The following is a 27,205-nucleotide window of genomic DNA, read 5'->3' as shown; positions in this document are numbered from 1 at the left end:
TTAATGGAAAATAAATAAGCTCTTGCCAAGTGAGTTCAAGGAAGCTTTTATACAGCTTGCAGTAAAAAATAATGAAATGTTTATGTGAAGAAAAATGCTTCAACTATTTTCTGTCTCAGTAATTAGAATGCTAGCTGCATGTCCCATGGTGGTTCTGCGCATGATGCTGGACTTTTTTTTTTTTTTGTGTTACACAGGACCTCCATCTGCACCACAGAACCTCATTTTCAATATCAACCAGACTACTGTGAGTTTGGAGTGGAGTCCTCCTGCTGACAATGGGGGAAGAAATGATGTGACCTACCGCATTTTGTGCAAGAGGTGCAGCTGGGAGCAGGGCGAATGTGTTCCCTGTGGAAGTAACATTGGATATATGCCCCAGCAAACTGGATTAGTAGATAATTATGTCACTGTCATGGACCTGCTAGCTCATGCTAACTACACATTTGAAGTTGAAGCTGTGAACGGGGTTTCTGACTTAAGTCGTTCCCAGAGGCTTTTTGCAGCTGTCAGTATTACCACTGGTCAAGCAGGTAAGTTTTCATCACTTACGAATCTCAACACTAAGAGAAATTGGGAACACATAAACTGCAGATGCAGTAAATCAGGAACATGTTTGGTGTGTTCTGGCTCATTAGTCTTTTCACCTTGCCAACTAGTTAATTTGAGTTTATAGTATTTCATGATAATCTGTTCTGTTTATTGGCCTCAGGAATTACTTCAGAAAGCAGCATGAAAGACTCAAAGAAAACATGTAGCTTTATTATTATTACGCAACATTTTTTTTTCTTATATTATTGTAGGTCATTTCCTAGTACTTGAAGAAAAAGTAGATGCAACGATCTTATGCAGGCTTCATTTCTGAATCTTTTAAACCTATGTGGGAGTCCTGGGTCACTGGAAGATGTTTTGGATAACTGATAGTTTTTTTGGTGTTCATGTTTTCCCTCAGGATTACATTTCTAATTTATCTTATATTTCCAGATATTTGATTATGAGATTCAACGAGAATGTGATGATTATTCTTTGTTTCTTCTACTTATCATAATCTGACAGGTGAAATGTCAGGGAAAATAAAATCAAACTAGCGTATCACCCCAGGGGGAAAAGGGCTTTATTTGTCTGCACGCTGAGTTCTCTGATTTGGGTTTCTGAAATGATAGGTTGCTTCTTTTTAAAAATCATAGGCCTCTGGATCTGCTGTAGTTCACTGTAGGTTCTAAGAGAGGATATTAAAACTAAACTTTTGTATCTTTTTTATCTTAAACCAAACATTAATTGCAAGATCTTGCTTCCAAAGAAATGCCTTAAAAGAAAACATGAGCTGAATAACTGCTGTTTGCTATAAGAACAGCTAACCAATGTTTAAAAGGATATTTCATAGTTACATCTGGGACAAATTTTTTATTGTGATCAAGCTATTCTTTTTTTAACCATATATAATTTCTGGTAGAATTGTTCCCTTACAGTAATGCTTGGCACTGAGGACAAGCTTACCATACACGGACAATGAACAAACAGGGAAAGCTGTAGTTATTTAGCTACTTTAAAGATGGTCACTTAGAAAAAATAATTAAAAGGACAAGAAATTTACTTCAATTCACATTCCCCACTTCTCACCCACAAAAGCAGGATATTTTATGTATTTGTTAAAGTTATTCTGGAATATTTATGTGTTTTTTAACTTCCCCATAGTGCTTACCTGCATACAAAATCCACATTTCATATGATTTTGGAACCATCTCTGTGACTGAAAGGATTGCTCTCTGTGTTCGTTCAGTTCTTGAGGTTTCTGATGAGTTTTTGAGTACAGAGAACTTACCCTGAAACTATTCTTATTCCAAATATTATAGTACTTTAGCATCCTGACTCTTCATCTTTAAAATAATTCCCTGTAATTCTTCAAATGTGCACAGGTGGACAGTGTTCTGCTCTCTACAGCACTGCTACATAAAGAGGATTTGGACTTTTTTCCTATTTAGCTAAATCAAATAGGCTTTACTTCATGTTCTTGGATGAGTCAGTGGCACACAGCATAAAGGAAGAGACAGTATAATTCAGTGACTGGTATCACATCTTGGGAAGATGAAGAAGTCTTATTCAGAACTTTGGCATGTTACCCCCCAAGAAAATTCATAATAGTTAATTCCCCTGAGGTCTCGTAGTCATAGATGCATAGGGTTTTTATAGGCAGGAGACATGATATTGTTGTCCTGTGTTATGTTATACATGAGCTATATGATTTTACAAAATGATTCTTACGTCAAGTCCAGAGATGTTACTGAAACTATAACTTTCATAAGACATCTAAATTGGACATAGTGATTTCAAGTAATGGAAAGACATTCACCCACCTAGACAAGCTGTATAAGAAAATGCAGCAGGACACCTGACCCTGTTCACCCTGTTCTCTCCAATTTGCTGTGGGATTATGCACAGGCAAGCATTTCCCAATGCTGCAGAGTCTGAACACTGTCACTCTTGAGAAAAAGGGTCCTCGTACAGCTGAAGCTTTGTCTATTTAGCACTTCTGAATATCAGAATTTAAATGCTTCCAGTTGGGCATATAAAAGAAACATACATAAGAAAAATGTTTTGAACAAAAATTGGCTTTAAGTTTTCTTTGTTACTTTTCTCTATTTCTATAATGAAGATAACCCTTATCTTTCTTCATTAAGTACTTTGAGATTTTCTGATTAAAAGTGCAGTATAAATGCAGCCTATTTCACCTGAATTACAAAATTAATGTTAAAGAAAATACGGTCTTTCAGAACAAATGCATTCAAAAAAAGGAAAGACCTCTTTTACATTATTTTTTGTAACAGCTTGTTGTGGATCCTAATACTGATTTCTCTGGTTTCTCAAGGAGGAAAATATTTTAGGTGGAACAGATTGATGACTATAATTGAACAGAAAGAGACCGGTTGCTCAAAGGAGACTGTTATGCTTCTGTGCTTCTATTTTATTTTACCACAGAGAGAAGGAAAATGTTGGATTTATTTATAGCCAAGTAAACTAGAGTTCATGCAGCTCTCATTTGTTACTATGTGACTGTTCAATAGTTTTGGCAAAAATGACTTTTTCTTTGCCCATATTGCTTTTTATGTGTGTAAATGTGTCTAACTAAACCTTCTTCACATGTTATTATCCTAGCACAATAGGTGGCTATATATAATTACTAGGTTCACCAGTTGCACAGAGACTTGCAGTGAGATTTTCCCTTTGTAGTTTTGTTTTAATTGAATTGATGCTTTCTGGTCATATTCAAAACGTTAAAATAATTTTGTAATGATAATAGGAAATTAAATAATAGGAAATAATAGGATAATAGGAAATAAAAGAATGGGGTTATGGGATATATTCAGTATTTTTTCACCCACATATAACAAGCTTCTGATGTGAGAAAGGGAACATGTCACAGAAAAGAACCAGGTGGTTGATTAAAAAAAAACCACAACAAACAACTATTTGTATTTGTAAAAATAACATAACGACTACAAGTAGGAAGGTAGCATTTCACACTGCTCACACACATACATACATATGACCTACCACTATTCATTTCCCTGTGTTAAAGTCTTTGTGACTAGGTTATCAGTTGTCATATGCCATATTTTTATGCCGCAGCCAAGAACTGTGAGGCTTTCACTTTTTTTTTTTTTTTTATTAACAAAAGCATGAAAAAAATGACCGAGAATCAGGGTTAAAGTTTGAGTGCCCTAAGTCCCCAAGGAGTAAATCATCCTGTTTCGTATCTTGCTCATCCAGCATCATATAAAGAATACAGGATGTCGTCCCAGTAATGCAAGCTGGTCTATGTGAACCCCTGCATCCTCACAGAATTCAGATTTAAATGTGACCAAGCCATAGTTACAACAGGGGGATGTACTGAAGAGCTGCAGCTGGTGAACAGCTGACAAACACAAGCTTTGCAAGCTTATTGAATGGTTGTTTACTGAAGATAAAATTTGCCACTTCCCTACTAGGATATTCATCTTCAGGTGGTACTGGAAGTTCCTTTGATCTATCAAATTTATTTCCAAATTTTACAGTTTTTCCATAAAACACTCAAAAGTCTAATGGAATTGTGTAGGTTTCATGGCAAATTAATATTTGTCAGATCTTGGCACTTACACACTCGTAAATCCTGAAAAAATGATTCAGTAATAATTGTGTATTTTTTCTCTTGACACTTTTGCAAAAATAATGCATTTTTAAAACTGTCTTTCAACATCCTTTCCTCTGAAAAGTAAATGGACAATGGACTGGTCTCTGGTAAGGGGTGATATTCATGCATCCTACCCTGATTCTGTAAAAGATTGAGATGGGTTGGATGAACCTTGTCATTCAGCAGGGTCTGAGAAAATTTAAAAAAACATACTGAGCCAGTTTGAATTGTCTTTATTTGAAATAATTGTCTTTACTAGAAAGAAAAAAGCATATCCAACCATTTCCAAGGAGACACTTGGTTCTTCACTTGCTTGCTTCTTCACAGCAAGAGAGAAGTCCCCCACAGCACTGTTAGCTCATGCTGCCCTTTCAGATGCAGTTAATACTGATAACTTGAAATGGTTAAAAAAAAAATGGATTAATTCCATAATTGAAACATAGTCTTTAGTCTTAAGATCATTGTTTTTAGTAACAACTTATTTTGTATATGCTGATTTCCTTTCCCTTTTTTTGACCGCTTAGAGTTCATATTTTCTGGCCTTTCCCTACATGAAGCAGATCCCAAATCTCACACAGGTACAAAAAAAAAAAAGAAAAAAAAAAAAAAGAAACCAAACAAGACACCTGAATCTTTCAAAGTTGCATTATCCCAACAACTTAAAGAGAAAAACATGACATGCTATGAAATCACACCTATTAGCAAGAGTACCACTATAAATATATGGCAAGAAGAAATGAATGAAAGCATGGGATGGATTCTGCTCTTCTTAGGTACTTCAAAAGTCTTTCTGAACAGGAGAGATGCTTTGAATTTCCTCATACTCAAATTATCCTTTGCTCACTGCTGCTCATCATTTTTCTCTTCTTTGCTTCTGTATTCATTTTCCTCAGCTCTCAATTATCTCTACTCATTTTTGAAAGTCTCCTATGTCACAGTCTCCACACTGTTGACCATCTGTTTCCTTGCTGTTCCCTGTCAGTCTCACTTAAGCTTGACTCACTTCAGCCATGTGCTAAAGCAGAGGCAGCAATCAAGAAGATTTATGCCTGTGGTTTTTCCAGTCGCTTTGACCTCACTGTTCAGTGCTAGTCTCACTTTTCTCCTTTCCCCAGACCATTGTAGTGTCTTCCCATTCTGCCTCCATGTTGTTTTAATCTATTTTCATCTATGCCTTCCATCCAATGTTCATGTCTGGTGGTACATGATGGCTTATTGTAAATAGCTTCAGTGTTCAACTGAACACTGTTGGTATGTTTTCCCATTTCAATGGACTTCCTTTGGCTTCAGGTTTCATTTGATTTCCCGCTAGTGACTACTTTTTGAGCTATGCTTCATCTTCCAGCTTTCAATCGCAGATCAGCTTTCCCATATTGATAGGATTAAATTATCTCCATATATACTTCAAACCATTGCTTCATTTAAAAATAGCTCCAATTATAAAAATCATGTTTTTCTTTTTTTTTCTAACCAAACGTTTTCCTGGGAAAAACATTTCCTATAGAAAGACACATTTTAAAACTAAATTTTCCTAACCACCTGCATTAAATTGAGGTTCTTAGAAACACATATGTTACAGTGACTGTTCTTTGAGTTTCCGTTTTGCTTGTTTTATTTAATGGGAGCTACAAAGATATCAGTGCCTTTTATTAATAATATTTAAGATACTTTCTAATCTGTTTTGGCTTTTTTCTGAACAGACAACATAGTTCTACTGTACTCCATGTACTCTGCACTCCATGGCCACCTATTTAAAAGGGTAAAATCAAAGTAAAAATGAATATGTGGTAGTTATTATTCCTCTAGTTTTTATATGTCCTTTCATTACATTTCAAAAATGGATTGGTTTATTTCTGTGTACTAAGACTGTCTGTTGGTTTCAAATCACATTACCCTAGGCTAATAATGCAGATATTTTGACAGGAGGTAGTAACTGAATTTTTGCCTGAATTAAGCTGATGGATAAAAACTTAGTAAAAGTTCCAGTCTCTGTATAGCAAATACCATCAGATTGGTGAAAATAGTTTGTTCATTCACTGATTATATCAGGTCATATTTAATGCAGTGAAATCCACAAGGTTATAGAAATACTGTAGAATTGCTAGGTTTGGCGTTATTGTAAGATTAGTTCTTTTTATTATTATTATTATTTATTTGTTTTTTAGGATTTTCACAAAGAAGGAAACTGTTACATATACTATAGTAAACTATGGCATATCTGATACCTAGTTTTGACAATTTTATGCATATATGTAATATGTATATATATAGATATATAAACTTTAAATAATAAGCAATATGTCTTTTTATAAAAAAAAAAGTTTACCACATAATAGTCCATTGATAGTATGTGCTGTTTTTTAATACATTTAGTTCTAATTTGTTCTAATATTTTTCACTGAAAGATAGGAGAGAAAGCAAGAAAACAAATGTTAGCTGTGTTGCTTAGGGTCTGATCCTGCACCACTGAAGTCAATGGAAGTTTTGTCATTGACTTCAATAGGAGCAGGATTTGAACCTTATGCTCTATCAGAACACAGGAACCAAAGCAATGGGCACTTTGTCATCCTGAAATGAAACTTCATATCACATTTTGACTCTGACTGTAGCAGGTTTTTACACATCAGTTTGTAGCTGAATGACATTTGATTTTTTATTCAAGTGTACTAGAAATGTGATTTAATTTGTTTTTCAAATGGGTATCAAAACTCCCCTGTCCAGATCTAAAATAAAAGTTTTTAGAAACAGATATCATTTTTTTTTTTTTTTTTTTTTTTGCCAAGATACTAAGAGTTCTAGTAGAGACTGTGAATTTTACGATATTTAGAAATAAACATAGTAGGAAGCTACAGTAGAGCTTTCAGCTATACGAAAACAAAGTAAAGCTTCAGCTTCACACAGCCCAAGCTCTGATTTAGGTATAGACAGATCAAGTTGCTAGGTATATTAAATGTGTTGTAACAACCTGCTGGGAGGAACATAACAACCACAGGGCTGTTACTTTCCCATGCACTGAACTATTGAAGTAGCAGGTTATGTCATCACAGTCAAACATGTGCTACTAAAGCAGACTTCCACCAGTTACAAAACAAGTAACTGTGTACTTGAGGAAGAAAACGATAGTACAATCTATCCAAAGAAATGAGAGATTTGTTTGCCAGGGTGAAATAAGAGACTTGGAGACACTTTTTGTTCTAACGTTACAAATATAGACTGAACATTTCCTCAGATGGACATCTTGTCAGTTACTCCAATTGTCTTTTTAAAAATAGTGATGAAAATCTAAACCTAATCCTGAAAAGAAAAATGTGTGTGGTAGCATCACATTTTCTATGAATGTTTCCAGAAAGGTGTGTGAAATAAGAGCTCTACTTCTGACTCCTGCTAGGTCAGTTTTTAGCCCTCTGCTCTTTCTTTCCTTCATCCATAGTTAGATTGCATCTCATGGTGGTAGATCCTTTTAGAGTGAATGGGAGCTAAACAGTACTTGTGCTTTATTATACAATTTGTATAATGTAATTTATTATACGGTTAGTTCTGTAAAGACCTGGACAAAGACTTTCAAGATACAGTTCAAAAACAATAAATTGCTTGATACATTTATATATGCTGATACACAGTGTAACTAGTTATCTCATGTGCAAAGAAAGGTTTAACATACCTGATTTTGGCAGCAAAACTGCATCTCCAGATCTTCCTTTTTCCACTTCCTCTTAACAGTAGTATGATATCTGGATGAAGTATCAAGTGCTGAACACCACCAGTAGGATTTCATGAATGCAATGCTATTTATTTGGTACATTGGCCAAATATGTTGTTCCTTTTCCAAAATAATTTCATGTTGATGACTATGAAAAGTAGGTAAAGTTCTGAAACTTTAGAATTTCCTTAGGAATTTCTGTTAGGCAAAATAGTGGGATGATTTAGGCATAAGAATAGAGGAGAAGTACAGTGGAGAAACTGGCAAAAGGGAAAGCCTGTTCTGATCCTGTCATAAATGTTTTCAAAAATGTCTTTGGTTTGTTTGGTGGAGGTTATTTTTTCTCATTTGTACCTAATAGTGATGCTTGCCTGTGATACTAATAGCTTGCCTCATAAAAGCATGGGGAAGATTTGCTTTTCAGTATTTACAAAATAGATCTGAACTCCTTCAATTAACAAAACTTAAATCATTATATCAGTACATCAGAACAATATAAACAGCTTAAATTAATCTAAACAAAACTGCTGTAATGATGAGTTCTAAGAACGTATTTCAGTAATTTATTATTAAGATGTTTCATCTTTTTGTTATGTTGCCTAGACAGAATTCAAAGGATTCAAAGATCATAGTTGTTGTAGATCATAGACATTAGATATTTTGACCCTGCATTTCCTAATATTTGATGGTTTCTTTCAGACCTGTTGAAGAATTCCAGTCCCATTGTCACTAGAACAAACAAAATCCTCTAAGTGCACAGATGCTTTTCAATGAGAAATGAACACTATTGAAAGGTGCTATTGCAAATGCATAAGTGCCATCATAACTGAAACGCTAATTGAGCTTGTATGTACTAAATTAAAAAATTCTTCAACTGTAACATCTCTGTAGAGTGAAACATTTGATGACAGCATGGCAATGAGCCAGCCCACTGTAATGATTCCTGTGGAAATCTGTAAAAGAGAGAATACAGCTTAACAACAGGGAGAGCTAAAGAAGTTTCTCCATTAAGCTTAAATTATAGAATAGCTAAGTGTGCAGCTTCTATCTAGATGGGAGAGATTGCTCACATTGGTGCCATTTAATAGCTGAAAGATCTTTGTGGTGAATCTATGACAGCTAGTGTAGTTAGTATGCCAAAAATTTGCTGCGTGAAGTGGCAGTGAATGTCTCAAATCAAGAGCTTAAATCAAGGTTCAGTCCACCACTTAGTGTTGAGGTTCAATCTGAAAATTAACTGTCTATCAAGAGATGCCAAGTAGATTTGTCCAGCATTTTAAGACAATATATTTCCAGTCTGCTTCATGTATATATTCTAATTAGAAATATAGAGATTCTGCTGCTGCTCTTTCAGGACAGATCATATTTTATTCAGCTACTTACTTTTTATTTGTTGCATGTACCAGGAAGCCTTTTTTTTTTTTTTTTTTTATATAAGAAAAACACAGTCTTAGCTAAACAGTCTATTAGGTGAAAAAATACAAATCTTTCATTTCTGGTCCTCGGCCTTCCAGCTGTTTTGGGAAGTATTGATAGCCCAAGAATGGGTGGTTCACTTCTGGCAGGCAAGGGTGAAGATAGCCAAGCTTGTCTGGAAAGCTAGAGCAAAGTGAAGGTCCATGAAGAGCTGGGCTTGATCCTCCTAATGCTAGTGGGGTAGTAAGAAGAGAAGACATAATAGCGATAGCCATTGGTGACTTACATCTCTGTGTAAGCCATGACATCTCCACAGGCAGCAGCAGATTCTCTAGGTTCTGGAATAGTCCCAGAAATTAGTATGACTAGACAATTTTTGCCATCTCTGACATTTTGCTGCCCTGTGTAGTTTCTTTGGCTTTGCTTGTGATACAAACAGCCCTGGCTCCGTGGGTATGTTCCTAATTGAACAGTTATATCTAATATTCTTTAGTTTATGAATTGTTTTGTGCAGTTTGGCATTTTTGTAGTTCTTTCCTAGTATAGTCAAAATATATTGTGTCTATTTCTAGAGGAAATTCGTAGGGCAATTTACTGAGTAAACCATGGTTGAAGCCTGCAAATTGACTACAATAAAAGTGTTGTCCTCAGTTCAATAGTTAACGTTAAGATAGGAGATGATGATTATTTTTTTCTTTGCTTCGTTAGTGGTGAATGGAAGCAAATTTGATGCAGACAGCAGTCTGGTGGAATGATGCAGAGCTATCTATGAAAACACCTGTACTAATCCACCAATGCAGTAAATTATAGCTACAAGCAAAAGACATTGATCCAAGCGGATCATTAACAGCTTTAACCAACTGATCCAAGTAATAGGGTAAATGAAAGAATGTTATCAAGATCTGATTTTTACAGCTGTCAACTACAATTGTTAAAACATGGTAACCACTTTCTCTCAATTTCAACCATTTTATGACTTAAGTTTAGTATATGCTACTGTGGGCAGCCAACAAGGATCAATTAAGTGGTAAACTACACAGGAAAAAATTGCCCAGCTATCTTGCACTCCATTTACCAGGAGGTCAGTCACAAAGGGAGAGATAATTGCTGCAAGCCAGCAAAATTAATCGGGGATGAGCCAGAAAGGATGATGTATGTTCTGTGACAAAGTACGTGACAGAGATGTATGCACAAACCTGTAGCTGCTTGCCTTGTTGAGGACACAAGGACAAGAGAAGGAGACCTGTGAAAAACAATTAGCGTGGCTTCAGAGTGAGCAATTCTTAATTATCCATAACATGTCGACATCAGATAATTAGTGTCCCAATTTTTAACAATATTTGGTCATTAACTACAGTAGAATAGAGAAGATAAAGAACAGAGCCATTTGTCTGAGCTATGTGTTACATAACTATGTCTGCCTGTGAACATAAGTCAACTAAATCATGCTCATGAAAATGATAAAGAAATCTTCTTATTGTTCAACCAATATAACTGTCCTAAATTCAAGCTTGTAACAAACTGCATTTTATGTTTCCAGAAGGTAGTTTGTTAAGACTGTGATAGCAACCTACAAAATAAAGCAGGCTTAAATAACAGCTGTAGTTAAAACCCCCAAACTTGCTTTTTTTTCATCTGTACTCTTAATTTTTCAGGATAATCTACACAGCAAGCAGGATAATTCATATGACTTAGGCAATTTAACTATTCATGCTAATATAGAAAAGGCTATTTTTAGTTCCGTTTCCTAAAGAGGCTGTGTGAGTGTGCTATCTGTGTATCTCTTTGGACAATTTTCTTTCATCTTTCAATAATTTTTGATCATTTTTAACTACATTTGACAGAACAGTAGAAATCTTAAAATCCTACTTGAAGTTAGCAGTCCAGTGAAGACCTGTACCTGAATGAGGTAAATCCTGTATCAGGTGTAAGTGAATCCACTTGAAACACAGAAAACTGTAAGAAAATTATTCACAAAACTGCTGGAGTTTTTCTAATGTTAATGAAAGAAATCTGCAAAGTGCAAAATGGGATGTTTCTTATCTTTCTTCCATCTTCTTTCAGCTTTGTACAGGCACAAGAAGACAGGAGAAGAGGGGGAGATGCACATACATGCATACATGTATATTTGCAGCTTAATTTTTTTTTTTTCTCTTTCTTCTACTGTATTTTCCAGACTTTTTAAGCCAGATCTCACTTCCTCTGAACTGAGCTGTAACAGCAAGTCCTCCCATTGTTATTCATAGCTTTTCTTTTTAAGAATGGCTCTCCTAAACTTTTACCTATGCTTCAACAGTTTATAGTTGTACAGGATTGTCCACTAAATCCAGGGTTTCCACTCATGTTTGCATTTACAGAAGCAGATCCTCAAGTTCGTGTATCTTCTTTCTCAGACTTGCTGATGGATGTGTCTAGCATCTCTCCTTCTGACAGTCTCTGTCATCTAAGTGTTTCTCCTTTTTGAGTACCACATTTCCTACTGTGTCACAGAGTGCTCATTTTTCTTCACAGGACCCAAGCTCTTTTCATAGTAGCAGCTGAGTCAGCAGGCCAGATTCAGAGCCAGTAAACTCAGATGCTTATATGGAGAAATGCCATTTACTTCGCTAAAGAGTCTATTTAAGTTCATAGAGCCTCTCATCAAGCCTGTGAAATGAGGAATTCAATGGTAATATTTCAGAGCCAATGCTCTAATGATCTGTCTCTGTGGACCTCCTGTGGAATTATTCCAAATATTCCCCTGTGTAGCTGAAATCAGAATTTCACCCTTAGTTCTAAGTATTCGTATTGCAGCTTAACTAGCAATGAAAAGGGAAACCTGTCATTGTGCTTTATATTGTGTAGATTTAATCTCATAAAATATTTTAGGGCTAAACATTCTGCTCTTTGATGTTGGCATTAAACATTAGCAATTAAATCTTTGGAGGATATTTACATTGTTGTAGTCAGTGGAGAATGATAGGTTTCTTTAGGGAATGATTTGGAACAGAAGCCAAATTTAGGAATTGTGCATTGACTCATCCTTAATTACAGAGGAAGCTTTAGATTACCTTCCCTATTTAGTCACCTAAATTAACTGCCAAAAGTAAAATGCCTTGAATGCCCCCTTCCTCCCACCCCCATATATGCAAATTTTAATTTCTGCCACATTGTTAACAGTAAATATTTACACGATTCTTTTTATTTTCAATAAAATACTTAACAAGTACATTAAAATATAAGTTCTTGTCTTCAGGATTTTAAGACTCCTTAAAAAATAGTTTGCTAGTTCTAATAGTAATTCATGTTACTACGACTGTTTGAAGATTTTTTACCATTGGCAGAATTAGCTGAGATATTTAGTGAGGATATGCACGTACAGTTGTGTCTTTAGGGTTATTTCATTTGATTACAGTTTACAGCACTAATGCTAAAATGTTTCAAAAATATAAATTATTTATTCTATGTTTGCTTTCTACTTTAACAGCAGTTAAGAGCCCCCATTAGGTGGGATGCAGGTGCCTTACAGTTTATCTTACCTACAATAATGCAGTGATGACCACCCATCAGTATTATATACATTTGTGTAGGCAATAAATTAGCTCAGCCATGCAGTGGCACAGAATAATTACAAAGAGATAACCTTCCATGAGCAATAAATTAAAGTGAACTCCTTCACCATCCTCCTGGGAGCAGTTTTTCAACCTTTGCCCTGGAAGGTACCTCAGGCTCCCAGAATATTATCACAGTCATGATGCTTTGGAGAGTAATTTCTAGATGCCAAAAAACCTTTCACACCTTTGCTGACTACAGCAGAAGTAAAGGATGGAGGTGATCTCTCAGTCAGAAAAGTCTCATCCTGCTTAGCAATTTATAGATCAAAACCAAGAGCTCAAATGCTCCTTGGATACTAGCAGACAGGCAGTGAAACCCTAAAGAAGAGTGCATTCCCTGTTTACAAAAGCTATGCCCACACAGATAAGGCCAGGGTCCATGGTCAGGGCTGATGCTTGCAAAGTTATACCTGTTTATCTTCCCAAACTGTGTCCACATTGAGGTTGCCCACCAGGGAAGAATCTTGGCCCATTCTAACTGTAGACTCATGTCTGAACATTGCCTAGCAGGGAGGCAGCTAAGCTGTGCCCAACAAGCTAACCATGCTAATGAACTAACAGCATGAGCAACTCAACTCTACCACAGTTTAGTTTAATAGTTTAAGCTCACTAATTTTACTGAGCTGTATTTATAGATTAAGAGGTCTATAAAATTTAACTTCTTGGGAAGTACTGTAATAGGCTAATCTTAAAGTGACAAAACTGCACAAAATCAGCAAAAACTCCTTTCCTGGGGGAAATACTACATCTGACAAGTATGGTGAAGATAGCGCATGGTTACCAAGCCTCTTTTCTTATAGACTCCTGTGAATACGGAATACTTACACAGATTGGGAATAGTAATGCTCAGTGCCACAAATTCTGTTTAGAAATTTGTTTATGGTTTAACATTGGCCATACAAAAAGGGTTTTGGTTTGCACTTCATATTTTTAAAGTTTACATTAGTTTTCAGTATTCATTTAAATTTTCATTTCAACAACTCACTATGAAGCCTAGGGAAGGGAAAATCAGAGGACACAACAAATAGTTTAGAAGTTATTTATGAAACATGCAGAATTGTTGTTTCAAAATCTGGGAAAACCTTAATTATATTTTGAAGAGAAGAAATTAAGTAGAGGATTGCAAAGGTCTTCTTGCTTATTTGTGCTCTGACTCAAAGGCAGTTTTAGGTTTTCTTTAAACCTGGTAGGTTTCTAAGGCCTTCAAAATGGCTATTTACTGCTTTTAAAATAAAGAAAAGGATAGAATAAATTTTCTTTTCATTTAACTTCCACTGAAAAGTTAGATCACAGCCTAGAGAGTTGTGATCTCAAGAATCCATTGAGATAAGAAGGTAATTATTCAGTTATCCATTTTCACACATTTTAATTATCAAATGTTACATCCAGAGAAAGATAGTTTTGACATTTTCTCTAAAATCCGGGAAATAATTACTCATGTAAATATTTCTTCTTATTTTTTTTTTTCAATTAGGGAATGAATACTTAGAAATTTGCACAAACAAGCAATAAAATCTGATTTGATCCTGTATTTTTTAGGTGTTCAGAAATGCATTTAATTGAATGTTTTCAACTTAATCAGTACATCTCAAGGGCACGTTTGGTGTAAAAGGAGTGCAGTTTGACCCGTTGCTTTAAAAAGTAAGAGTCACTGATCTCCATTAGACTGTGTATCCCACTGGGTAGTATCAGTTGCCCTTTTGTTATTGTAAGCTCTTTCTCTTACTTTTACTGTTTAAATAAATATATTGAAGTTAAAGAGTTAATGACAAATTCAGGAAGTCTTGACTTAACGGTGATGAAGTGAGATGTATTTTGTGCCATTCAACGTACACAATTTATAACCCCGTTTGATTACCACAGCATGTCCTCCATCTATAAGGATTGCACCCGGGGGACTAGTCAACTTATTAATTCATCACTTGCTGCCTTTTATGGTTGCAATACTCCTTTATGGGATACAAGCAGAGAGGTCTAGTAATCCGAAAAGTGCCAGCTGACTGGTTCCACTCTAGCTGACCCTTTGTCTGCAGGCACAATGCTGATAACTTCTCTAAAGGTTCCTCTTTCTCAGAGGCTGCATTACAGTCCTGCCTTTTCTCCTAGGATGGGAACAACATCGTGGAGCTGCACTCAGCGGCCATATTTGTAGCAACTGGCAGGGAGGAAAGGCCTTTCACAAGTTAACCTGTAGCTTTCTTTAAGTGCCTTTTGATTTATCTGTCACCTGATCCATCAGCAATGAATAATTTTCATGGAAGGTGCACTTTAATTACCTTCCCATTTGACTAGCATTATCATGCCCTATCTAGGTAATTAATCTCACAAAGTATCCAATTTCAGTCTTTATTGCTGGCAGGCAGGCCTTCTGAATTATATGTGCTTGAATGGGCATTGGGTCTGTTTTTAAACTGAATAGGCCATGAAACAAATCTTGGGTCTCTTTAATGTTGTGGTCTGATTGCTTTGGTTGACACAGCTGAGATTTGCACAATGTAGAGCAGGAACAGGCACTGCTAGAAAATGGTGGCTAATAAAATAGCAAAGATCATAAAAGTCAATCAGTCTCTGAAGAAATAGTTATCATGTTGTGAAACTAGGTAACGGAAATAATTTTTCTCTCTTGAATAATGTATAGCTTTTACAGTATGAACTCGGTATGCCAAAGTTTCCTTGTAGAGCTGATGCATTCCTTCCAATATTAGAACAGGAATTTGCAATTGCATTCAGGTTTGTGTTTCATTGCTCTGTGGGTGAAAGACAGACCTTTAAAAATGTACTTTTGAATAAGCAGTTTAAATATCATGGTAATCAATTTGTAGAAGAAGTTATTTTTTTCTCGTGCCTGTCTCATTAAAAATGGTAAAGAGTTGAGGTATATGGAAAGCTGAACAAAAACTATCTCCATGAGAGAAAATAAATAATACTGTAGTGAGAATGTTTCATTCAGTTGCCTATACTTGATATACTATGTCTATTTTTGAACTTGCTTTGCAATTTTTCTGAAAGTGTCTTATCTCCTCTGTTTCCTTTCAGTTCTCTTCCCACCCAGCAAAGAACATTTTTTGCAGGTTAAATTTTACAAAGGTTTTGACAGAAACATCTTACCTCAAATACACTTGAGAATTCCATGTGAATTTTCACAGGTCCATTTCCTAGACTATGGAAATAAATGTACTCTACAGCAGAAGCTGATAAGAATGTGTGCTTTATTTAAGGTTCATTTATTGAGTACAGAACAGATTTGTTGAATTAGAAAAATGTTTTCCAATAGAATTAAGAAAGTATGTAAGAAAGTAATTTGTAAATTTAGAAAATTAAGAAAATTAAGAAAGTAATTTGTAAAGGAAATTATTAAATCTTAAGATAGCAAGATTTTTCCATCTTGTCATCATTTTAAGTTAGCCAAAACAAGCTACTTGATATCCTTAACATCCTTACTAAAACCCCTTAAAATAAGCAGTTTTACAAAGGCAGTATTGACATTGTAGTACTGCTTCTTCTTTACTGTTTGCAGGACTTCTTTAATATCAAAATTTGATTATCTACCAGATAATTTGCTTTCACATTTAATTGTTGTTGTTGTTGTTGTTATTATTATTATTATTATTATGTTTGATAATATTGATAATATTGATAATAATAATAATAATAATAATAATAATAATAATAATAATAATAATAATAATAATAATAATAATAATAATAATAATAATGTAATTGTTATTATTTTGATAGTAAGTTTTCCACACATGAGAAAACTTAGTATATTTGTGTCTTATGCTTAGAAATATTTTAAGAGAAAAAAATCTGAAAATATTTAACTGGATGAAAAGCAGAGGCCATATAAGTCTCACTTCTACCACTTTGAACTTCAGAAAATGAAAACAATGAACAGTATGGAGATTGATCCTGGAACCCAGAAACTTTCACCTTTAGGTCACTAATTCAAATGCAGTCAACCCAAGCAGTGACCAAAAATTGTTACCATATGACAGCTGTTTGTGAACTGTGTGGAATTTAAATGATGATCTCAGTTCATTTTCTTTTTCATAACATCATCATAAACAGTGCTTTTGGAAGTCACCCAAAAGAGAAGGTAAGATTAAAGGAGTGTGACCTAGTAAACATTTCACTCCTGGTTATGATCCCTTCAGGTGAATGTAGTAGCTGGAGAATTTTACATTGCTGATGTACCACCAGAGATAATTTGTAATTGTACATATTCTCTGGGTAAAGAAAGAATAAACTACTTCAGTAGTTTATTCCTTAAATACCATATTTTAATTAATTTGTATCCTTAGAGGCAGTTACTGACCCATTGTCCTAGAACGATTGCCGGTCTCATGCATATAAAAAGAAAAGAATCAACTTCCTTGTGTGTTCATTTTTTCAGCTTTTTTTTTTTTTTTTTTTTTTTTTTTGCAGCTTTAGCAAATGATAAACTGATCTCTTTAGTTTTGCTTGCAGTTTGCCAGGAAAGAATGTATTTTAGTACTCAAGTAATGGTTCTTGCCATATATATTTAGATTTCCATAATGCTATTATAGTAACTGTTTTCAGTCACAGGAATATAAAAGCCTTAAAAAAGAAAACTCAAAAGGACTTTATTAAAGTATGGTCATTTGCAGAGCATGAGGGATCTTTGCCAGCTGCCAAGCTTTAGCTTTGCTTCTAACTTTGAAGAGAAATACAATATTTGGTCTGAAAATTATTTTTGTTCTCGAGTGTCACAGCTGATGTTGAGACAAGGTATAGGGTGCTTAATTAGCCTTTCTTCAAGACTGTGGTTTTAACAACTTTTAGAATGCTGATAGAGCAAAAAGCATGTACAAAATAGCCATTTTGAAAGGTCATTTAAGGTAACATACAGCAGGTTTGTCAGTTGAGACGAAGAATGGTCTACTGGTTAAAGCACTGGACTGGGGCTCTGGAGATCCATGATAAATTACACAGTCAGTCCCATAGGCATCTTGTGTTACTTTGGATAAATGACTTAATCTCTTCATGCTGCTGTTCTTCATAAGAAGAATGAGGATAATGGGACTTCCTTGCATCAAAGGAGCATTGTGAAGAAAAATCCATTTGTGTATAGATACTATTTTGCTAGTGGCTATAGAAGTGCTAAGATAGGTTGAAGTTATCAATCTTCCTGCTTTTTTTTTTTCTTTTTTTCTTTTTTTTTCTTGTTATAATGTATAATGGAATTAAACCCTTCTTTTCATGTTAATCTAGAGGTGTTGGTCCTCTTTGTTCAGAAATAGCCAAATTCTCCTTGACCGGTATAAACTTCCCTTGACAGACTTTTTTGTCCCTCTATGTTTTCCCTGGGAACTGTAATGAAAGAGGGATTGTAAACAGGATGAGTACAGTATATCAACAGCTTTTTAAGAAACCCGGATCTTGTGGAGTTTGGCTGGAGGATTCAGTGAGCAGGTAGCAGGATTAGCCCTTAAGAATATTTTAACAATATACATGTTTATTTAAAAATCCTGAGATAGTGACCTTTCTGAAATAGTTTGTTCTTGCTAGAACTTTGCTTTTAATCACTAATCATTATGACATTTTATTGGCAACCTAATCCTTATGATTACTTATGCAATGTTCTAGATAAGTATCCCATGGGACAAAAGCAGGTCTTTAATATAGCAGGTTTTAAACTGTAATATTGATGCATTCCTCCATTCCCTAATTGCACCTGGGAAGATGTGTTCTTGTTGCAGTTAATAAGCTGCTCACATAGTACTTGAAAATAACAAGACTGGTCACATTAAAGTTCTCTTTCATGGCTTATATTTTATCTCACCCCACAACTCCAAAGAAGAGAAATAATTTTATGGAAACCAGCACCATTGCTCTATATCTTCGTGTAGAAAAACCTTAGGATTTTTTTTTTACTGCCAGTGTTCCAAAACTGAGGTGTCTCCTTTCTGCCACATCACAACACCATTAAAGCTCAAGAGGTTGAAAAGGTTGTTCAAAAATATGGGCATACAATTTTTAGCTTTTGTTATAATTGCTCCGGGGTAAACAATTTTAAATCTGATGGTCTTCTAAGATCAAACAAAAATATGTGCAAACAACAGACAATACTACATTCTGGGGACCAATTTTGTTATTTTTATTTTTCATTTGGAATACAGCTAAAGTCAGTTGTAGGCCAGAAATAAAACTGTAGACATTCAGCAAATTCAAACCTTTGATAAAAGTGGCTACCACAAAGTAAATTTTAGAGACAAACACTGGACACAGTTTCTCACAATCCCAGGTGATTATGAGCAAAGGCAGAACTATCAAGAATGGATAAAGTTATTAAAGAAATTCCTTGTCTACACATTCCAGACACATGGCCAACTTTGCACTATCCTGTCGCCATAGGACTAAGGAATCCTTACCCTTATATGGACTAACCTTAAGTTACAATTTTTTATTTTTTTTTCTAATCTTCTTTCCTTTCCCCTTTCCAGCCCCTCTCCTTGCTCCTTTTCTTCTCCCTCTTCTTGGCATTTTACAATTACTTAACTCATCAATATTGTATAGAAGTTAAAACATTGCAATTCACTTACATGTCAAATTCCAAAGGTTTTCAAAATTGATCTTATAATTAAGGGGTTTAGCTTAGGGTTTAGTTATAAATAAGGGTTTTATTAATTAATATAGTTCATATTCTTATAAAGCAATTAGGATTTGTATGGAATAGAGTTACATCTTCCACATGTTTTTTGAAACAGAGAGAATACAATTTACTAGTCCAGTAAATACTGTAGTTGTTTTTGTTTGTTTGTTTGTTTGTTTTTTACAACACTGTAGTAAGAAAATAGAGCAAAACCATTATTAAAAAAAAAAAAAACATTATTAAAAAAAAAAAAAAAAATGGAGCCTCTTTATCTTTTCCTGTGCAGCACAAAAATGTATTCAGTTTAATGTAATTCCATAATGCACTCCTGAACTGTCAGATTTCTAAATATGAGCCATACATCATGACAGTGCAGAACAATGTATTTTGTACCAAAGCAGTTCTATTAGGGAAGGTGAAAATATGTTAATCCTACCTCGATCATCAGGGGCCTATATGGATTTGCATTACTCTTTTAACCTTGAAGTGAGTAGGTGATACCACTTCTGACTTAACTGTTCAACTACAAATATTATTTTCTGTTTGACAATATTATTCATGACTTCATAGAAATCAGTAGTTGTTATTTGCATGTATGCAAGCTACTAAAAATCTCAGAGAATCTTTTTTTTCTTTTTTTCTTTTTTTTTTTTTTTTAATGGAAATTCTGAGGTTTTTTGTTTGTTTGTTTGTTTGTTTTTGTTTTTGTTTTTCCCCATAATTTGTATCCATTTCCAGTCAGAATAATAATTGTTATATTTTACTCTAGAAATTCTGGACACAAAACTGCTTACATCTTCTGCCCACATATTGCACTGAAATGCAGGCTAGTGTAGGAAAACCTGCCATAAATCTGTTATGCTCATTTATAGATTATTGCACTGAATTATTTCAAATGCAATTTCACAATAAGAACACCTAAAATTACCATTATAAAGTGTATTTTGACCTTTTGGGAAATGATCATGTTAGGTGACCAACACTAATTATGTTATTAAATCCATTGGGGGGGGGGGGAGGGAGAGGGTAGAGGAAAAAAAAAAAAAAAGAAATGTAAGGTAATTACAGCTTTTACACTGGATAAAAGCATTTATTATTATTATTTATTATTTATTATTTAATATTTATTGTTATTAGTATTAGTATTATTTATTTATTTATTTATTTATTTTTAGAGGTTATAAATATGAAGTACTACCAGACAAATCTGTTACAGCAAAATATGCAAGTGGTTAGACTTTGGCATGAGGTTGTGAATTAAAAACTACTCATGTACATATGAAGCATCTTGGGAAATTTTGTTTTTTTTTCTTTTGTCTTTTTTTTTTTTCTTGTCATGAGCATACATAGAAAATCTCAAGATAAACATGTTGGTGGTGCAGACTTAATATAGTGTAGTACCTGTGCAGATTACCTGTGAAAAAGTCAAATATATGAGGTTCAGACTCATAAGAGTTGAAAGTACCTTCTTCACTTTTGTGGCATTAGCTGCTGTATTTTTGTTCTTGCTTTACTGTCTTCCATTGCTTTTTGAAAAATAAAGAGAAACTTGAAACCAGAGGATTGGTAATGGGTTGATTAATGGCAATTGACTACAGATTAGTTGAGGTTTGGTTGGTTGGTTGTTTTTTGTTTGTTTGTTTGTTTGTTTTTTGTTTTTAATGGATATTTATACTTTAGATTGAATTTCACAAAATAATTTGCTTAAGAAATATGAAGTCATTTATATTTAAAGTTTAACAGAATTCTTTGGTTATGAAAAGTCCAAGGTTAGCCACATGGAAAATAAAAATTAGTCTTCAGTGTGGGTACAATGTGGACTCCACCAAAGATGATCTTTACTGCGCTTCTCCAGCAGCGTGAGTCTGTGACAGCCTGGAGAAACCTCAAAGAGGTAGTTTAATTCTACATAAAAGTGCTAATTAGCTCCCTTATATAGGTGAAAAAGAAAAGACACAGAGTGCTTGAAATAATCTGAGTGCTGAGTCCTGCACTCAAAATGCAGGCACCAGTGTTCAGAAGGCAAGGGAATAGTTTTCTGCTACTCTGAAGTGTGGTTGTACAGTTCCTAGATCTCATGTAAAGGAAACAATGGGATAGTGTTGGTGTGAGCACAGGGGAAAATAGCTTTATCAGTAGCCCATATTTAGGAGGGAATACAAATAATATTAATTTTCACCCTCAGCTCCCTGTTTGTGGTGCTTGTAGAAAGTCAGGTGTCTCAGGAGTAGTGTTCAGAAGAAACATGCTAGAAGAAAAGCTGTTGGAGTTAATTTGCTGAAAACTAACATAAATCATTTCCTTCTGCCTTGAATTTGTTATTGGCATATACTGAGAGCCAAAAAAAAAAAAAAACTGTTCAGAGGTGAGTGTGCCAGTATCCATGCTCTTTTAGAGAAAAGATCAGGCCCAGCTTTTTGTTAATGAGGTGTTATGGGTCACAAATGCTCCCCGTCTTATTTTGTAGCCCGTGATATGGGAGTCAGGTTTGGTTCCCATCTTTAATTGACGGGTTTAACTGTGTTTCATTCATCCTTTCTATAGGAATATCCTAATTTTTAGGCCACAGAATCATGTTTATGTGCGGTGCCTAATTTTATTCCTCCCCTGTTCTTACCTTTCTTCGAAGTGACAGATTCAACAGGAACAGCAAAGGGAAACTCCTTGCTGCCACAGATTACTATTCACACCCCATTCAGACCCCATCAAATCTACTGAGAGGGAACATGGGGAAAAATCACAAATGAAATGCCAGCTTAATTAAATGACTAGTAAAAGCAAGGGGTTGATTTAGTAACATGAGATATTTAGTCTGGAAATTTTAATTTTTCTAACCATCAGAGCAGGGAGATACTGGAGCAGTCTTTTGATGGGAGTAGTGGGAGATATAATTTGATTTTAAGATGGACCTTAGTCATTCTTTTGGAAGGAATTGTACCAGGTGGTTGACTGAGATGGCAGGTAAACTGACACAGTGATCCCAAAGTACCCTTCCACTTCTACATTTTTAATTAGGAAAATACTTTCTATTTTGTTATGTTCTCTGGTTTCTCAGTAATGTTTCATCTGTAATTTGATGGGGGAAATTTTTATTGCTTAAGAGAGGTTAGGCATAGAAAAGCAAAATCTTTTTGTTCAGATTGCAGGAGTTTAGAAAATGGTATGTGAACTGGAGATGATGAAATAGCTACGTGTAGGGCAAGAAACAAGGGGGACACTGTTCTCATTGAATCAGATGGAAAGGATGTATAAGCAACGATGGCAGTTTTTTGTAGCTGTTGATATTGATGTCAGAAGTGATAAAGCATAGAGTCTGTGTTGTTTTATTGGATAACATATTTAGGAGAGAAAGGGCTTATCACTGGTTTGTTTGCTTTACATGAATGCTTTATTTGTTAACTTTAAAGAATCTGTAAATTCTGCATCAGTGATACTAAAAATACTGGCTGTATTCTGACTTCACCATTTTTAACCAAAACACTTATTTTTTTTTAATAATGCGTAGGAGGACAAATCATTTGATTATGTTTTAGTCAGTAAAAGGAGTACTCCAAAATACTACTTTAGAGTGGTACTAAAGTTAGAAGATTTAATTTTATTTATGTATTTATTTATTTAATGTTTATATTAAACCATTAATGATTTAGAATCATGTTCCCTCGGGTCCTGTTGCTGTCCCCAGAGAGCAGAGCTTAGCGCCTGCCCCTCTGCTCCCCTCGTGAGGAAGCTGCAGGCAACCAGGAGGCCTCCCCTCAATCTACTCTTCTCTGGCCTGAACAAACCAAATGATTTCAGCCAGTCCTCATATGTCTTCCCCTCTTCACCATCTTTGTAGCCCTAAAACCATCAGAAAAATATATTGTCCTTATTAGTAACTCATTCTTACACGTATAATTGGGCAGGAAATTATAAGTTTGGGCAGGAAACTGGCAATACGACACAAGTTCACCTTGCACTGAGTTGAATCAGTCAGGGATGCAACAGAGCAGACACCAGCCAGACTTCTTGGCAAGGGTAGTTACCATAAAGCTGAAGTGCCATTGGACATGTAGACAATTAGCATCTCTGACAATCATGATTTTAGACCCAGAAAATACAGAATTGAAAAGTAGAGGCTACTTCTGAAAAATGTGGATATTAACACAAGTTGCTTATGTACATTAAATTACATATCGTTCTTAAAGCTTAAATAGAAAAGAAAATGGAGTTCCCCATTGCTGCACATACTTAATGTGTCAAAAAGGTCGAGCTTGAAAGGAATTACCTTTTAAAATATTGTGGGTTTTCTATCCATTTTTCTTCCTTTAACAGATTGATCTGTCATTCTTGAAAGATCAGCAAAATCCCACAGAAATATAGTAGGTTTCATACAGCATAAAATTGATTATTTATATGTGTGACTGTGTATATTTATATGAGTTTTAATAATCTGCATTAGTCTACTTATTGTTCCTATTTAAGCTTAAAGAAACAACCTAGACTTTTTCTGGGGTGTATTCTCCAATGTTCAACTCACTATGTCTTTTTATTTACTTAGCTAGTTAGCTGTCAGGATTAAATTACATGGATATTTGACTCATGCTCATTGTAGTTATAGAATTTTAAGCTGTTTCTTTCCACTTATCAAACAGGATAAGGTTATGCTGAGTAACTACTTAAATGGGATACCTGCAGTGAGATCCAGATGTTGAAAGAAGTGCTAAGGATGATTCAGAAGATAGTTCTTTCTCACTGCATTATACTGAACCCATTGTCCCTTGCGGGAAAAAGAATTTTGTGGTTGGATTTGTTCCTTTTCAAATGAAATAAGAACCTGAAGTCCTGTCAGCTGTAGCCTTGACACAATTTGCAAGAGGAGAGGTGTTAACCTCAGTGTTCTGAACAAATTCCAGTTTGAATAATTATGTCTCACATCCCTCTCATTCTCCCTGTAGCTTCAGTTGGATTAGCTATTCATTTCCTGTCTGAAACCTTTGTATAGCATTTCCATGTGCTTTATAACAGTTTCCACATTTCACCCTACAGCTAACTGTAATCATCTCTTTTTGTCTGTCCTGATATACAGACACAGAATAATTGTCAAACTCTTTGCAGGCTCATAGAGAAGCTAGCCAAAGGCCAGCTGCATTACCTAAATTAAGATAAAATCCTAGATCCAGCAAAATCTGAATTTAAACTAGGGCAAAAAATGGCTATAGTGTCATGAGTAATAGGCAATCTACTCCTGCCAGTGCAGAGAGGACAGACATTTATTCTCATCCCTTTAGACATATCTGAGTCAATTAACATGGTTGATCACAAGACAATACTTTCTTGCTTGAGAGAAGTAGCAGGATCCAAAGTAATTCACTAAAATGATTGGCATTCTTCCCAGATAAACACATCCAACAAGTAGACAGGGCAGACTGCCTTTCTGTTCTTCTTTCTGGTGTTCTTCAAGAATCAGTTTTATTGTTAGCTCTTTCTGGTATCTGTACTGAGCTACTGTGTGAACATCTTGGATAGTATGTTTGAAAAATATGCAGATCATATGCACTTCCTTTTATACTTTGTGACCTGTGACCATTCCTGTTTTACTATGGTGGCAACTGATTGAAAGAAAACAGCTCAGAGATGAAGAACAGTTAGTTGAAAGTAAACCCAGATGAGACCAAGATGGTACTAGTAAGAAGAAAACATGTCAGTGAGTTTCCAGGCCCAGTACAGTAGCTCTTAGTGAAAGGTACATATCCTCTTTTGATTACTGCAGTCCATAATTTAGGAGTACTTTTGTATTCAGTGTTGACACTAAAGCTTCCACCAGTAACATCTGGTAAATAAAGCTGTCCATCTTTCCTGTTTGGATAGGAGAGTCCACCTCATCCCAATGGATGTTGAACAGGCTTCATGCATTTACTGCTTCTCCATTGGATAAGAGCTACACAGTGTAACTGAATGTGTTTTCATAGGGTAGGGAAAGTTATCTAATACAGAAGATTGTAACAACTCAGACTACCATGAGCACATCAGACATTGGCTTTTTAGAGAATTATTCTTAACTTCAGTCTCTGCTCTTATCTTCAAGACTCTCTGGTCTGGGTCCAGATATCTAAAAGGCTATCTCAAACCCTAGTGCTTTATAGCTTCACTGCTGGAAGTTCTCCAGTAGATTTCTTCACAGTAAACATAAGGCTTATCTGTAGGAGAGGGCATACAGCATTAGAGTTTGCATCAAAGTCTCTGAAATTAATTCCTGGAGGATCTGATGACTATCAAAATATTGCTTTATTTCTCTGTGTGATGCAAATTTCTTGAACTTGCCTCTGTCTTGATACAGTTACATGTATAGTTAAAACAAAAAAGGCAATTTCCAACTTGGATGGTATATTACTTTTTCCTCCAGTCCTTAAGAAAAGATGATAAACATGTATTATATTTTTATTGGAATGCTTCTGTGTTTGTAAAAATCCCCAGCTTTATAAACTAGTCCAACTCAAAGGACTAAAGTTAAAATATGCCACATTCTAATATATGAATATATAGATGGGAAGTCATTATTACAAGATCTTGCTGGATTTTATGGCTCATAAGCTTTTCCTTAGACAGAGAGTTCCTCCACAGAGCTTTTTATTCTGTTGTAAATAACAGATGTAGACAACAATGCAATATCTATACTGAAGCTAAATAACAAAATACTAAAATAAATACTACAAAATATGATTATTTTTAGAATATTGTTTCCTGTTAGCCAGAGGCCAGATATGTTAGATATTGCACAATAGTAAACCAAATTTATTTATATCCAATTCTGGATATTCATCTTTTTTTCTTCTTCTTTTTTTTTTTAATGTATTTTCTTCTCTAATATTAATAAAATATTAATAATTATAATTACAATTAATTATTATTACATAATAATATTAAATTAATGTAATTAATTTAGAATAATATATAAATAGTAAGTTATTAATAATGTATAAATACTATAATGATAATAATGAATTGATAATTAATATTATTAATGATATTAAAGGAAAAAAAGAACATGCTCCATTCTTCCATATTCTTTGACTATACTGTTTCCCTTTACTTCTTTTGGAGAGCCTCAAAATATAAAACATAGTAAAGTGGGTTTTGTACACATTATGTCTCCATACACACCTACATAGTAGTCAGCTTATTTCTGAGACTCTTGTCTCTCACAACTTGGGTTATTATTGAGATTCTTTATAATGTTTCTTCACTCAAAAATTTGAATACAATTGAATACTTGTAATAATATAAGTTGTATTAACTTGTTATATGCCACAGCACTGAGTATTAGATTGTGATGTGTTCCATAGTAAGAGCTGTCAGGTGATAAAATTATTCAATGTAATATAATAACATTTACAAGCTGAAACTCTTTTTCTACTGATATATTTGTATTAGTGCAGATAGACAAGATATTGTTGATCGAACCGGAAGGATTCAGATGTAAATCTTTATGCAGAATTTGGACACCCTTCTTGTGACTGTTTTCATTTGTATTATTTAATTCCAGCATTTGGAAGAACTTTATGGATTTCCTGTCTACCAGAGTTTTGTAGTGAGAACAAACTCATAAAGATTTATGAATGCTCATATGAATGCTGAATCAAAAAGGCTCATAATTTTCTAATGTAGAGTCTAAACTGTTGATTGCTTGTCATGTCAACTTGAAGCAATCCTGAAGCGACCTGACTGACATTTTT

General features: G+C 34.6%; 1 protein-coding gene across 5 annotated transcripts in view; it reads left to right on the top strand.

The window, feature by feature from the left end:
• The window catches only part of EPHA7 (EPH receptor A7), a 162,835-nt gene that overhangs the window by 57,209 nt on the left and 78,421 nt on the right, over positions 1–27,205 (top strand). For all 5 annotated transcript variants that reach the window (XM_082757667.1, XM_082757665.1, XM_082757669.1 and 2 more), the window contains exon 5: positions 198–533. In XM_082757667.1, coding sequence (XP_082613793.1) covers positions 198–533 — 336 coding nt within the window. The remainder of the gene's footprint in view (positions 1–197; positions 534–27,205) is intronic.

This window comes from Aythya marila, assembly GCF_965140915.1.
Source record: "Aythya marila genome assembly, chromosome: 3".
Lineage (NCBI taxonomy): Eukaryota > Metazoa > Chordata > Aves > Anseriformes > Anatidae > Aythya > Aythya marila.
This window is presented reverse-complemented; position numbering and strand designations above follow the sequence as displayed.